General features: G+C 43.5%; 1 protein-coding gene across 10 annotated transcripts in view; it reads left to right on the top strand.

Annotated features, from left to right (window-relative positions):
* tns1a (tensin 1a) overlaps positions 1-15,463 on the top strand; it is a 61,957-nt gene that overhangs the window by 32,837 nt on the left and 13,657 nt on the right. For 9 of the 10 annotated variants that reach the window (XM_058052528.1, XM_058052532.1, XM_058052530.1 and 6 more), the window contains 14 exons: positions 402-440; positions 1,013-1,054; positions 4,365-4,414; positions 4,880-5,051; positions 5,112-5,162; positions 5,231-5,353; positions 5,448-5,512; positions 5,773-5,856; positions 7,478-7,590; positions 7,658-7,718; positions 7,802-7,877; positions 7,973-8,102; positions 8,350-8,415; positions 8,490-8,615. In XM_058052528.1, coding sequence (XP_057908511.1) covers positions 402-440; positions 1,013-1,054; positions 4,365-4,414; positions 4,880-5,051; positions 5,112-5,162; positions 5,231-5,353; positions 5,448-5,512; positions 5,773-5,856; positions 7,478-7,590; positions 7,658-7,718; positions 7,802-7,877; positions 7,973-8,102; positions 8,350-8,415; positions 8,490-8,615 — 1,198 coding nt within the window. Of the gene's footprint in view, positions 1-401; positions 441-1,012; positions 1,055-1,082; positions 3,360-4,364; positions 4,415-4,879; positions 5,052-5,111; positions 5,163-5,230; positions 5,354-5,447; positions 5,513-5,772; positions 5,857-7,477; positions 7,591-7,657; positions 7,719-7,801; positions 7,878-7,972; positions 8,103-8,349; positions 8,416-8,489; positions 8,616-15,463 lie in introns of those variants that run through there. The other variant, XM_058052533.1, reaches the window with a different exon arrangement.

Genomic DNA, 15,463 nt, shown 5'->3' with positions numbered 1-15,463 from the left:
ACTTTACATGAATAAATCATGTGGTGTCCAATCATCATGACTGTTATTGACTTATTGAAAATGTTTTGTGAAAATGAGTGTGAGGTTTTATTTGTCACTGTTTTTCATGAACTTAACAGTGTGCTGTCATTTTTTTCCATGAAGTGCAGGTGATTGAGCACTACTACAAATAAACTTTAAAGTTTTGAGGGCACCTCAAATTTCACATTTTACTCCCTTGTCAGGTTTGGACTCAGGTTTAATAGTGAACTAAACTGGGCTCATTCTACACATTTCCCATCGCTTATTTTAAAAACTGCTACCGATATGAAGAGGTACCTCATTTTCATGCCAAGATCAACACCCCTGAACGCAAGACAACTGAAACAAGCCTCTAACCAACCTTGTTTTCCCTCTCACAGGTCACCACAGCGTGTCAAACAGGCACCAACTATGAGCTGGTGAGTACAACACATGAAGCATGAATAGAGGCATTAAGGAAACTTTCAGTGACCCTGACCCTGACTTCTGAAATACAATGATCCTTCCTGGACTTGTTTGCAAAGCCACACCATCGGGCAGTTTGCCTTTTCCCATGGCGGTGATAAAGACACATTTGAATCCTGTGTCAGTTTCACAAGTGTGAAATTCAGGATCCTGTCAAGAATTTGGCTGCTTGCTCATCTTCGTAGATGTGACCAAATTAGGAACATTCCAAGCCCCCATCACTACTTTACACTTATTTACTTTGGACGTGGGCCCTTGAAAATGACGACTGCGGCTTGTTAAACAGTCTGTAGTCTTGTTTATGGAGCTCAACCTTCTCTTCACAGAGAGATTTTCCTATGGTTCCCTGTCTGTATTGGGACTTTTTGCTTTTCTTTCGTCACACTCCTTTTCAGCTGTACACACACACACCATGTAACATCTTGCATCCATATGCACATGAATAATTGGAAATACATAAGAGGTCAGATAGTGTGGCGGCGCTATCCGGTGACTAAGCAGTCCACTGTCTGCTTTCTCTCCACAGCCTCCCACTCCTCAGCTGCCGTTGAAGCATGTAGATACTCCGGTAAGTATTTGCTGGCTGCATACATGTTTCCCAGGCCGCACGTCGGTGGCGGCAAGGCACCAGACTTGCGGTGGCCGTGTTCAGTTGACTGGCCTGTGGAAGGACAGCTGGCAGCTCACGTGGTCTGAAGTCAACAACAAACTCAGACTGACACGTGGGTCCGTTCTAGATGAGTGCGAGTAACTTTAGGAGTAAGAGCTGGCTGCCGGAGAAAAGGCACGAATGATGAGCTAGACTTTGGGTGTGGACAAGCAGCGAGCTACATCAGAAAAAAAAGTTCCTCCCTTGTTTGTCCACGCGGGTTTTTTTACTCTGTCGAAATTACAAACAACAAAATGAATTAAAATGCAAATATAAGGCATTCAGAAGATGCATTCAAAGATATGTAGTATTCCAAACTGGTCAGCAATGTCACATTGATGAGATAATAGCCACCACAGGAAGTACACTGCCCAGAAGGAACTCTCCCAAAGCTAACATGTGTGTTATGTCTTATTTATGTCTTATAGATCATGTTTTCTATCAAAAATTGCAAGCACTAGATAAGGGGAAAACAGGATGGTCCAAAAAAGTGAGGTTAGTCCTTTGTCAGGTGGGCATTATGAACTGCAGCATTGTCCTCTTGAAGAGTCTTCAGTCATGAGGGATGCCCCCCGCAACATCTCATAGCCAGCCGCCGTTTGACGCCCCTACACAAACTGATGCTCCATTGTTCCATTGAAGGGAAAAACACCCCAGATGCCGTCTAATGGTTATTGGACTACACTCGGCAGCAGTAACCACATTCATTTGGGCCTAGGATTGTTCCTTGTCGTGACAGAAACGGATCCAACGGATCCCCTGGCTCAGGGCGGGTGACATTTTTTTGGGTCAACCACTTGGCTTTTTTTGTTCCATAACTGTCATGATGTTTGAAGAAGTTTCAAATGATCGTCTTACTGCGTCCAACAGCAGCAGTACACAGTTAAGATTGACTCTTATGCAGCTCAACAATCCGACCGTTTTCAAAGAGAGAAAGCTTTTTTGCCTTTGCCATCAATGGCAAATGATCATGTTGATCATTATCATGTGAATTACCAGTCAGAAAATGACTTCTTGTGTTTGTTATTTTGGTCTTTTGGACCAAAAGATTTGGACCAAATGGAGCTTGTTAGGCGTATTATTATATATTATAATATTATAAAGATAGTGTTTCATTATATAATATAAATATAGTATCCGCCCATTTACATGTCGAATACGAAAACATTGAATTACAGCAGATTCTGTTGCATATTGGCCAACGGGCGCAATCATCATGAATTGTGTATCTGTCGTCCGACTTTGTTTACAGTTACAGTTTCATGAGGTCAAATGTATTACAGCTGTTCCCTCATTATGCTTGTAGAACAAAGCGGGAGGGAAATGCGGTGCTGCTAAGTGACATGCTCGGACTACAAATAGCAACACAGAACCTTCTAATCTTCCAGTCTTTAACTTGTTTTTTGCTGAAAGTTGACAATAGTAAATTGGAAGTACTATACACCCCTCTCTTTGGAATCCATAGAGTTGCTCTTGGAGCACAGTATGTGGGAAAAAGTGATGGAATGTCGCATTATATTTTAACATATCAATATAAAGCATCCACCCTCGGCCATCTCTGTGCGGTGTTTGCATGTTCTCCCTGTGCATGCGTGGGTTTTCTCTGGTCAAAATGACCACAATTGAGATTGTTTGGACCTCCTCTTGATTTGAGCTCGTCCTGATTTAAAAAATCAGCTCCTGGCTCTGGAGACGATAGAACCTGCATTCCCAGACTCAAAGGTATGGACAAAGAGCTCAAGTTTTTCATCTCCCAATTACAGCTGCACAACCACCAGGACGCTGAAAGAGCCAGTTGGTTGTGCTATTCTCAGCTCAGGAACTCCATTCTGAAGGGTAATTACGGTCAGAAACGCATGTTTACTGAGCAAAGGAAGCTCACGTCAACACTTGGCTTGGGAAGAAGGGACCGACTGTGATGGGGGAGCTGGGAATAACGACAGATAATGAGACAGAGGGAGGAGTAGCTGCAAGGAAGGGAGACAACTTTAAGGGAAGACAGTTGAGAGGGGGAAAAAAACATCATCACTTTTGCAAAAGTAGCTATCGAGCATCCAGGATGGGAACCCACACTGAGCAGGACACTGGGTTACCAGACACGGATATATTTATTTTATTTGGATATTCAAAATAAAAAGCTATGCCTCTGAGCGGCTCTTTTCGGAGACATTTAACCTGCCTGCGTTCAACTTGGAGGTGGAGCACAGGTCACTTGGTCAACAAGGTAAGCCACGCCCACATTGAACAGCAGACTTTTTGTTTGTGAGCACTTTTACACGTCGACCTTGACTTGCAACATGTGACCTCCCATCAATCCAACAACGTCCATTGTTGTGTGTGTGGGGGGGGGGGGGGCTTGTATGAGATTTCGGAGTACAATTGACACAAAATGTATGAGATAGGTATAGTATACTTTATCTCCAAGAGAAAATGTCATCATATAATTAATCACGTAAAAATAAAACAAAGCAAGATAGGAGGAAAAAAAAAGAATAAATAATAAATAAATGTGGATTCAATGATTCATAATAAGTTAAGTCCAGGCCTGTGTGTGTTTTAATCCCTCCCCCTCTGTATGGCGTGTTGTAAGTTGTATGGCGTGGGGGAGGAATGTGCTCAGTCTTTCAGGGGAGCAGGACAGTGATAGTAATCTGCCACTGAAACGTTTTCCACAGGAATGAAGGCAGGGCTCTCCAAACTGCACTCCGTGACTCTGTGACTTCTTATCGGCCCACAAAAAAGCAAAAAGGCACAATGTCAAGAGAAAAATCTTACATGTTCATATAATAACAATAGCAACTAATGCAGTTCATATAGTAACACCGAACACCAAGCAACTAATGCAGTAATGCGGTAATGTTGCACCAGCACACACCCTGCGAACACGCTGTTTTGTTTTGCAAACAGCAACACCCTGCCGAGCATCTGCTTGGTGTCAGGGCACTTAAGATGATGCTTCCCGTTTTGGCTCCTGGGGCGGGATTAGCGTCACGGCTTCAGCCTGTGTGTTTAACCACATGATCAGATTCCTGTCTGACCAGCATTGTTATCCAACTGTGCTTGCCCTTTAGCTCGTGCAAATCTGTGACGCAATTTAGTTCTACTCTTTTCTCAGAGGCCCCGTAAGGTTAGCTTCTCCTGGCCCATGGGTCTGTTACACCCCATTATGTAATAATGTAATAATTAGCAGATGCAGTTTACTTATGATTTGTCGTATTTCCCCCTCCAGGGCTCCACAAGGTCCTGCAAGAGTGCCGAAATAAAGCGAAAGCAGTCACGGTAAGACATACCATGATCATACCAACCGTACATGGCACACACGCATCATGACAACTTTGACTGAACACATATGACAGAATTTGGACCACCGTTGTTCATGATGTCCCCATTTTTTACCACGCTTCAACTGGGCAAGCATCAGAAGATTAGCTATGTGCATCTGTTTGCTTTTTCTTTGTCTTTTTCTGGCAACACTAATTCAAAAAGTAGCCCACATGGCAGCCTCTTCGCCTTTGCCTGAAGTTTACTCAGTGTCGGGTAGCAACAACTTAAAATAAGATGCCACAAGGTATGCTGGGAGCCGGCATCACTCCCATCTCATCACTCCTAGCATGCCTTGCGGCACTTGTTTTGTAAAAAGTTTGTACGTGTGGTGCAGCCATTTGTGTGTTTGCACTGCGATTGTAGTTAGCGTTCTGTCTGGTGCCTGGCTGTCACCTGTTTTCACTGCTTTGCCCTTCCCAGGAGTCAGAGTATGGTTCAGGCCATGGAGGAGAGCTATGAGGTGGACCTCATTTACATCACAGAAAGGATCATCTCCCTCTCTTTCCCCGGCGCTGCCGAGGAGCACAGCTACACCGCCCACCTCAAGGAGGTGGCGGCCATGCTGCGCTCCAAACACAGCAACCACTATCTGGTGAGTCATGAGGCCAATGCTCTTCCAGGCGCTTTTGTGCGTTAATAATTGTATTTGCAGGTGCTCAACCTGAGCGAGTTGAGGAATGATCTCGCAAAGCTAAACCCCAAGGTATAAACACCTTAGATAAAAGACAGCATCACGTTGGAATAGGTTCTTACTGTGCTTTTGCTCGGCAGGTCCTAGAGTTTGGTTGGCCAGACCACCACGCGCCGCCACTGGACAAGATCTGCAGTATGTGCAAGGCCATCGACATGTGGCTCAACGGCGACCTGCACAATGTGGTGGTGCTTCACAACAAAGTAAACTCCTGTCACTTCCTGCTTCAGCAAACCTGCCAAGCCGGCCTATATAATGTTATGGATGGTTGCTTCTGTCTTTTGCATGGTGTCACAGGGGAACCGGGGTCGCACGGGGGTGGTGGTGGCCGCCTACATGCACTACAGCAACATATCGGCAAGGTAGCAAACACCTTCTTGGAATTCAACAACTTTGATCCCCCCAGTCTCTACTAAAGCCTGGAGGTCCGTGTGAGTCCGCTGTGTGATTGTTGTGGCAAAACAAGCCGTCCCGGCTGGTTTATTGTTCTGGTTCCCTGCGAGTGAGCAGCCTGGAGAGTCATCATTTTTTAATGCAGCCAGATGTTGATAGAACTTTAGTGATACTTGGAAACCCTGCAGGCTGTAAACAACATAACGCCACGGTTCATGTACCTTTGCAGCGCTGACCAAGCGTTGGACAGGTTCGCCATGAGGCGCTTCTATGAGGACAAAGCACTTCCTGTTGGTCAGCCGTCGCAAAGAAGGTCAGTGGTTCCCTCATTTTGCAATTGCAGTGTCTGTTTTTTGGAGAAAAGATGCGGTCAGCTTCTTTACACAGGAAATGTTTTTTTCTGCCTTGCGATTTAGTCTGAATTGGGATAATTGTGTGAAAATGTCATGGTGTGCAGTTTGTTTGAGAGAGTCCACTCATCCCTCGGGCAACCAAGTATGTTTTCCACCAGTTTGACATGATGTCATCAGAGCCACTAAACTGGTCTAAGCACACTGAAGAATCAAGGAACCTCGCATCAGAGTCTTTTTTATTCGAAGGTGACAGGGAATGAACGTAAAACAGCTTCTGCTGCTGTTTTCCGTTTTGATATAATTATCTCTGCCCCCAGAGTCAGCTGGTATGACAGTCTGGAATGTGTGGCATTAGGAATGGGGCGTGCTCAGTTGCCACAGTGTGCTTGTAAAAGTTGAAAATAAAGGTGCATAGCATCATAAAGTGATTGAATGTGATGGTCGGCACGTACGGAAAATAATGCATCAGTCAGGAGGCCGATGATTATTATTTTTGAGTTTTATATTATTATTTATACTGTTATATTTGTGTTCATATTATATGTGTGCCTTGAAATATCAGTCAAGATTGTCAAAAATGGTCGCTGTCTTTGAAAAAAAAATGGCTGGGATTGAATGAGTTAATGTAGTTTTGAAAAACCGTAATAGAGTGTAGATACAAAATTTTAAGCACAATGTGGGGAGCGATTACTATTACAGATACAGTGGTTTATGTTGGGAATTTCTTCCAAAAGAACTGAAGCACTTTTTCCAATAGGAAATAAAGTTCTATCAATCCATTCCAGACACCCAAAATATTAACAAAAGCTCATTTTAGAAAGAATAATTATTGTTTTACCTACAGGAAACAATGCAAAATATGTATAAATAATGGATAAATGAATAGAATGAATCACTAAATATTTAACATCAGTTTTACCTTTATTGAAGACCGTTGTAGGGAAGGGTGGGGGGTACTGTCTTACTTTGCACAAAAGTTCTTGAATTTGATAGTGTTTCTCACCTTCTTCATCAAGGTACTGGCTCTTACAACTTCATTTGGCCCCATTGTAGGTTATTCTGCAACCGTACTCAATAAAAAAAAAAGCACAAAGGTCGACTAGTTTGACACGTGCCATGTTAAATGTGAGATAACTGAGACGCCATATGAAAACGTTTTCACTGAATCATACGAGAATCATATGAAAAGCATAGCATGCGAAAACAGAGGTACCATGGTAAGCCATGATAACCTGGAACAATATTTTGAGTAAAAACAGATGAATATAACAACTTTCATCACAAACACTCGCATCTTCTCACTAAACCATTTCTCTGTCGGCCGAGGAAGCCCTGCGGCCAACTCAAGGTCAAGGTCAGGTCACAAACCCTCATCACAGTGATGATTAACAACCAGGCTGCGCTAACTTGACAAATCCCTAACTGGCCTGTGTACAAATTCATTCATGCTGACACTTCCCACAGTGGGCAGGAGTGGGAAACGTTGGAATAGTCTTAGTGAACAGCCAACTTTGCTTATATTTGAAATGATTTGCGTTTAATTTTGGCTTATTCTACATCGTTTGTCCTCTTTGTGTGCAGGTATGTGCAATACTTCAATGGACTTTTGTCCGGCCAGATCAAAATCAACAACAAGCCCCTATTCCTGCATCATGTCATCATGCACGGCATTCCCAACTTTGAGTCCAAAGGAGGCAAGTATCACCCTGAAAAAATGTGATGGGAGAAACCAATTTGAAACCCCTTGTTTGTCCTCCCCAGGATGCCGGCCCTTTCTGAAAATCTACCAAGCGATGCAGCCAGTCTATACATCGGGAATATAGTATGGAATTGTTTGTTTCTCTATTATGGTGTCATTAAATCCATGTGTTTATACAAGATGTTGCTGCTGTTGTCATCACACAGCAACGTGCAGGGAGATGGCAACACCAGCATCTGCATCACCATCGAGCCCGGCCTCCTGCTAAAAGGTGACATCCTGGTAAGTCTATGTAATAATATATAATAATCTATGATATGCTGAACACGTTTACCTTTCATGTTTTATTTTACGTCTTTCTCACTCACCGGTATCAGCTGAAATGTTACCACAAGCGCTACAGAAACCCCACCAGGGATGTTGTGTTCAGAGTTCAGTTCCACACGTGCGCCATCCACGACCTCGGGGTGGTGTTTGGAAAGAGCGAGCTGGACGAGACGTTCAAAGGTAGCAACTCAATGTTGTTGGTGACTTTACTTAGATAGGATTCAACTTCAAGGGGAAGTTTGTTTGTTTTAAGAAAATGATGCCCTCTAGTGGTGACACATGAGCAAGTGAAGCCAGTTCAAAGAACAGAAGAAAAGGAACACTTAAATTGTCCACAGAATTTCTTCATAGACATTATTTTGAAGGGAATTTTCCCTATGCACCATTGATCTGAACTCATTTAAAACAATTTGTGTCTTTTGTACAGATGAGAGATTTCCTGAATATGGGAAGGTGGAGTTTGTCTTTTCGTACGGTCCGGAAAAAATCAAAGGTGCTTTTCTAACAGCTTGTACGTACTTTTCCTGAATATATGACCCCTTACCCATGATGCAATGTGCTCCTCAGGCCTGAGTCACCTGGAGAATGGCCCCAGCGTTTGTGTGGACTACAACACCCAGGATGCTCTGATCCGTTGGGACTCATATGAGAACTTCAGCCACCGCTGCGAAGGCACTGTGGATGAAGAGCATGGTACGCACGCACGTGCACAGTGACGCATACACTTTACTTTGTCGCAAATACCTTTTTTATTTGAATGGACTTGCTCGGGGGGCTGTTGGTAATTGCAGTGTTTCAAGAAGGTCAGCGGGAATCACATCACTTGCAAATTCGATCTTATTTGAACAAGTACTCTACAGGAGCACCTCTTGTCTAATCATTTCTGCTATTTAAGTCTCTTGAACTTCAAGGAAAAGTAGAGCAGTTTGTAGATTTTGCATCAGCTGCATAGGCTGCCCTTTAAATCTTTCAATCATAATTATATACTCAACAAAAATATAAACGCAACTACTCCAAAACTGTATTTTAGGGGGTCCGAAAACAGTATCTGTTGTGACCACAACTCATATATCGTATACGTTGATTCAGAGCGTCCCCAGTACACTCAGTGGGTGGCATGGCTGGTGAGTATGCTGGCCATGCAACTACTGGGAGATTTTCAGTGTCCAGGAATTGTGTTGAGATCCTTTCGACATGGGGCCGTGCATTATGTTGCAATATAGCCGGAACTTATGAGCCGAAGACATGAAAGATTTTTTTCAGACCACCTCAATAGAAATTCACATTTTGTAGTCACCTTTTATTGTGGCCATCCTAAAATACAGTTGGTTTTCAGACCACCCCAGACACCCCCAGGACAGTTACGTATTGTGGCCAGTCTAGGCACACCTGTTGTTCACATTTGTGAACGATATTTGACATAAGTATGTATTTTGTGTACATAGAAGTGTTGCATTGATATTTTTCTTGAGTGGTTCAGGCCGGTATTTGAGAAGTGTTTATTGACCCTGAGGGAATAATGCAATCAGGTGTGAAGTGGATTGGTGTCCACCACATGGTCACAGCATGAGAATCGTACACGATGGAGCCAAGACGCTACAACTCGCCGCAACACAGGCAATATCAATTAGTCTTTGTTGTTCATTTGCTGTAGCCACACTTTATTTGTTTATTTGTGCTGGCGTTCCGACACCCAAATTCTTCCTGGCGCCAATTTTAACCGTGACCTTGGACGTGGAGTTGAAAGCACTTTGCTAAGGAAGGCTGTCTATGAAAGAGCTTGCAGGATGAGGAACGTTGGGTACCTTAGGGGTATTCGTGCAGCTTGTTAGCACTCACCTGCGTGCGCAGCGCATGATTTTACGAGCATCCTTTGCAGTTTGCTGTGGAATGCAAGTGTGTGTGTCAGCGTGACTTTGCTCCGCTAATAGCCAAGCGCCCCAGCAGCTGTTGACCTCCATGTCACAGCAGTCAGAAGGCCACGGTTGGGCCAGTGCACAGCCCAAGGGAGTAAGAGTCCTTTAACACTGTCAAATGCTGTTGTTTAAATAGCAGGAAATTGTCCGCTTGCAAACATCAGCTTTCAAATAGATTATAGGATGCACTGGCATTTGTACATAGCATTCAGTCGGCAGTCTTCCTCGTTTACAAGCCCCCGCCTCCCATATGTGCCCTGAAACATGTCTGGAATTGCTGGACAGTGACAGAACAAGCAGGCACACAGAGGCGAACGATAACCAGGGAAACACGCTCTTAAGAGTCAAGTGAAAGAAAGAAATGCTGACCGTCTTTGGCGGGTGAGGCCTCTGTCATCATTAATGTTGAAAGCAATGCTTGAATGTTGTTGAATTGGCATTTGAAGTTGCATTCGTATTACACTATATTAAATTGCTAACATCAAGTTAATACTACATTATGTTCATTGCTGTCGTTTTGCGCTATGTTGCTGTGATTCATAGTGTACACACTGAGGTAACTTTGTGTCACATCACAGTGACTTACAACACAACACTGTATGCAGAGCAGACTGGCCCATGAGGCAATAAAGACCAATGCTAAGGGCCTTAAGAGGGCGCCAAAAATCAGTATAGTTAAATTAATTATACGTATGTGGCGACTCTGTAATCAGGAAAAAGCCGAACGAAACAAACAAATTATATTACTGCAAAATTCTGCCTATTCTGCAGCAATCTGCAAAACAAGCAATCTGTTTTTTTGTTTTTATTTTTAGGAATAGGTTGCAATTTGGTACACCAAGTGAATTGGTTCTTGTGTGGCCATTTAGTCGCTTCCTTTGGAAACCCTGAGACCCAGACTATTGGATTCGGCTGGGTTGATACAATACGTGAAAAGTAGTTGAAAATTAATAGCTTCTAAGCTTAATTTGTCTTTATGGTCCTCGTGATAAACCTGCAGCAGCCTTCTAACTGCACTGTCCATTGATTGTGGCTGGAAACCCTAAATATACTAGCGCCACATAAGACTACAGAAATGGAGCGCAGTGGAGTATTTGAAATGTGTGCTTATGTGTGTCACACGAGAACAAAACGCTTTGAGCTTGACGTGACGCTGACAGCGTGTTGAGCTGCAGCAGCAGGTTCAAATCCCACCAGCCCTCGAAACCCCGCTGAGACCATCCTCATCTCTTAATGCCTCCTTTCTCCCTTCCACCGGCCCGCTATTCTGGAGTACAGTGGATCCCTGCAACATTTACCAACCTGCAAACTCACCGATTTTATGGCAAAAATGTATTTTGTCCTGAGTTCGCCCTGGATTGGTTGCCAGCCAATCACAGGGCACATACGTATAGACAAACAAGCATTCATACCTATGGACAATTTAGAGTGGTCAATTAACCTAACATGCAAGTTTTTGGAGGTGGGACGAAACCGTAGTACCCGGAGAAAACCCACACAGACCCAGGTCTTCCTCATCTCCTGACTGTGTGGCCAACATGCTAACTACTCGGCCACCTTGAGAAAAAAATGACGCGGAATAATAAGAAGTAGAGGAATAAATAGATGAAAAATGGTGTAGCATTTCGTACGTGTGAAACATTCACAAAATAACATTTGTGCATGAATGATCTTATGTTGTCATTTAGTACCTATAACCTACATACTCTTAGGTATGGAATATTTTGCTCTGTTTTCAAATATAATAAAGACTTGTTGATAGCAGAAGGAAAATGTTCCATTCCTAACAATTTCGTAAGTGTGTGAGTCATATTTAGCGCTTAAACCTGGATTGTGTTGCAAGTGAACAAAGTCAATTGAAGAGAGAAGGGGAGGGTTCCACAGCTGAATTTTATGTAGTAATTACCATATGCACACCACTGATGACACGCTCTTCCTGCAAGGATATGAATGTGAATCAGAGACGGGGGTAACGAGGCAGCTTTTAGATGACATCACCCTGAAAGTTGTCTTGATGGGTGACAGCAATACGGTCACATCACACATTACCTTGAGACTGATGGATGGAGCCAGAGGCAGACATTGCTCGTAAAAAAAGTACAAATATAAAATACTGTGTCAGTCACTGATACACAAGCGGTGGAACTCTCTTAGTCATGTGTTGTCACATCACACCGCGTCTCCTCCTGCAAATGTCCCCCATTAAGAGAGAAAAGTGATGCATTGCTCGTTCCGTTGAGAATTTTATGACACGGGCTTTTAGGTGACACAAATAGGTCCATAGGACTCAGCTGTCAGTCAAACTCAGTCCCCCTCTCCTGGCATGCAGACTGGACGTCGTCACTTCAATATCAAAGCTGTGAAGCTGAATGTCACATCACCCGCTGTGAGATGACATCACAGCGTGTCCTCGCATTCCTAGTCTGACTTGTCAGTGTGTATTTGTAACTGAGGTGTTGTCATGCTATGAGAAACATCCACATGATTCTTGGGTATTTTGGGTGACTTCAAAATGCTGTTTTTCAGTGAAACTTGCTGGAGGCTGGATAAGCTTTCACGTCGCATAATTTTCGGGTTTGTCACGGTTGATTCTTGGCTTCTTTAGACCGGAACTCCAAAGTGAGGTTTTTCTAGCGCTCAGTCAGGAAAAGTGCTAATGGAAGAGCCAGAAATCACGATAGCACCATATCCAATAAAATGTGAGACAAGACATATGCTTCCATTTGGCCATGCACGTAAATGTCAGGTGCGGCACTATCAACTCGAACTTTTTATAAACACGGGTCTAGCTCTTGTTTGAGGTCACCGTGCACCCCTTAAGAATGTCAAGCCCATATTTAGGTTTCTCCTCCCAGTGGAAAGCGGTAGATACAGCCCTGAAGTAAGATGCACCCCAAAAGCAAAGAGAGACATAAGAGAAACATGAAAGATGCGGACTCTGCATCAGTCGATTGTGGTGAAGCAGGAGCTGAGCCGAAAGGCAAAGCTCTCAATTTACCCATCGATCTGCGTTCCTACCCTCACCTATCGTCATGAGCTTTGGGTAGTGACCAGAAGTTTCCTCCATTTCTACCTCAAAGTTAGGGTAGGAAGCACTATCATCTGGGAGAAACTCATAGTAGAACCGCTGCACCTCGCATTGAGAGGAGCCAGATCATGTGGTTCAGGCATCCCGGACGCCTTCCCAAGGAGGTGTTCAGGGCACAAAGATAGGAGACCTCAGGTCAAACCACACGTTGGAGAGACTATGTCTCTCAGCTGGCCCGGGGATGCCTCAGGATCTGCCAAGAGGAGCTGGGATGAAGTAGCTGGGGAGAGGGAAGTGCCTACTTCCCTGGTTATGTTGTCAAATAAAAGATGAAGAAGAAGATGGAAGGATGGATGTGGTCACAACGTCTAATCGTCTCTCATTTACCAACAAAAATCCCTGCCTCAACAGTTCCTCGCAATGTTGTTGGGAAAAACAACTTGGTGAAAAAGCTGTGACATTATAGGCATTTTAGGCAATAGCAATCACAGAAAAAGTCTGCAAAATCCTGTAGGGACTGTCAAAACAAACAGTAAAGCACAAAAGCGGCCTTGTTGACAATATGGACGCACTACTGTATATACTCCATGTACCAGCAGGCTCATTGACACAGCAGGGGCACATGGTGCTCAACTGCTTCTATTTATAACAAACCATTAGCCACAGGTGCTAAAATGTTTTTTTAATGGCTGCCAAGCCCGTGATGTGCCAATGAGACACCCATGCTGGCACTTAGGTGTGTGGGCCTGCATTTGACTCACCATTCACTTGGAAACAAACATCACTCTGCTTGGTGAACAAGCATAAGCACCACCACTTGGCGAGCGTGACACGCCGCTTGGGTGACTCACCTGATCTAATCCCAGGTCTGCTGCCACTATTTACTGATGCTAGGGAAGGCTTTGTGTCCCGTTTGGGTGACAGACGGTTTGTTCAGTTAATACCCGTCTGGAGTGCCGCCACAATGATATGAAGCTCGCTTACACTTAATGTGGGAGATTAAGTGTTTAACAACCTTCCAGCACCTTCAGATATTCTTCTGGCGCCGGTTCCAGCCCGAGCATCTTTATATTCCACAGGGACTTTTGAAAACCATTGCAATTCTTCAAAGCTATGCAACTGACATTGCGCTTTTCTATACTGCATGTTCAGGGTTGCATTGACTGTCAGACTGTACCTTACCTCTTAGCTGACGTACTGTCTCTAAAAGTCATTATACACCCTGGACTGATCTGGTCAGTCATAGGAGTGATATACAGAAACAAGCAAGCATGCGCAGTTCATAACTACAAACAATATACAACAACAATAATCTGGGGCATCTTAGGCCATGATTAGATGTACTGTTGGAGCAATACTGTACACTAATCCCTCATTTAATTAAAGTTAAAGTTTCTATAATATTTTCATAGTTAGAGCATAGAAAACATGTTTACGACCTTCCATTATCTCATCTGTGTAACATTAAAGAAACCAAGTGACCGTTGTAGAATACTACATATCATCGTGTCTTTGAATGCATCTTCTGAATGACCTATATTTGTATTTTAGTTCATTTAAGGAGGGATGCAGAGGGATTAATCTTTGACCATATTGAACACGATGTTAGAATGTCCCTCAGTAGTGTGTTGACCTTCTTTGCCAAAATGCAAAAAAGTTATTTTATTTTTCCTTTTTTTGTTACTAAGTAGTAGTTCCAAAAAGTCAAACAAAAAACGGGCAATAATAATGATCAATCCAACATATCTGTTGCAGATACCCAAAAATGTGAACAAAAAGCACATTTTATAGAGAATAATTATAGTTTTACATTAAATGATTATAAATGACAAGTAGATGAAACTTACTGTTGATTCGGACCTCCTCGCAACTGTTTTTGGCCCCACTATTAGCAGGAATTTAGCAGTTTCTTGGGCACTCGATTTCACAGAACGATATAATGCAGGGTAAGACATGGTGTACAAAAACTGAGGCAAAAATCTGGTCAAAAATATTCTACGAAAACAAAGGTTTGACTGTATTGTGTTTGTCCGTTTACTGGTGACTTAGGGTGTCACTTCCTGGTTCATCATGCTTTTGGAGTGTGAGAGGAAGCCACACAAGCCTGTTAGAATGGTGTCCTCCTGTGAATGTGAAGATCATAACCCGGAGGTCCTTGGTTAGGGTGTTCTTATCGTCTCTAGTGCTGTTTGGCAGTCACGCTCCTTCTTTGGCCTACTCTCTTGGATAATTAGTGTGTGGGTGAGAGAGGCGTTTCAGGATGAGAGACCTGCCATGGAAATAAACTCCAAACCATGAGTCAGTCTGTGCGAGAATGCCACTCAGAACTGTGTTTATTTTCAAGGTCTGTGATTCATTGGACTACATCAGCGTCAGAGTATGTCCAACGCATATAATAAATGAGTCTTTCTTAAGACCTTAGACATTTGACTGAAGGCACCCCACCCACCCACACCAGTGACATGAGAGGGTTGACAGATGGGAGTTCTGGCCAAAGTGTAGCCACTCCCCTGCTGCTGCGAGGAGTGGGTGCTGCTCACTTGCTTCAAGTAAATTTCGGGTGATGGGAGGACGTAGAGAGGGGAGCAGGAGGTGTA

The sequence above is a fragment of the Doryrhamphus excisus genome, chromosome 16 (genome assembly GCF_030265055.1).
Source record: "Doryrhamphus excisus isolate RoL2022-K1 chromosome 16, RoL_Dexc_1.0, whole genome shotgun sequence".
In the NCBI taxonomy this organism is placed as follows: Eukaryota; Metazoa; Chordata; class Actinopteri; order Syngnathiformes; family Syngnathidae; genus Doryrhamphus; species Doryrhamphus excisus.
This window is presented reverse-complemented; position numbering and strand designations above follow the sequence as displayed.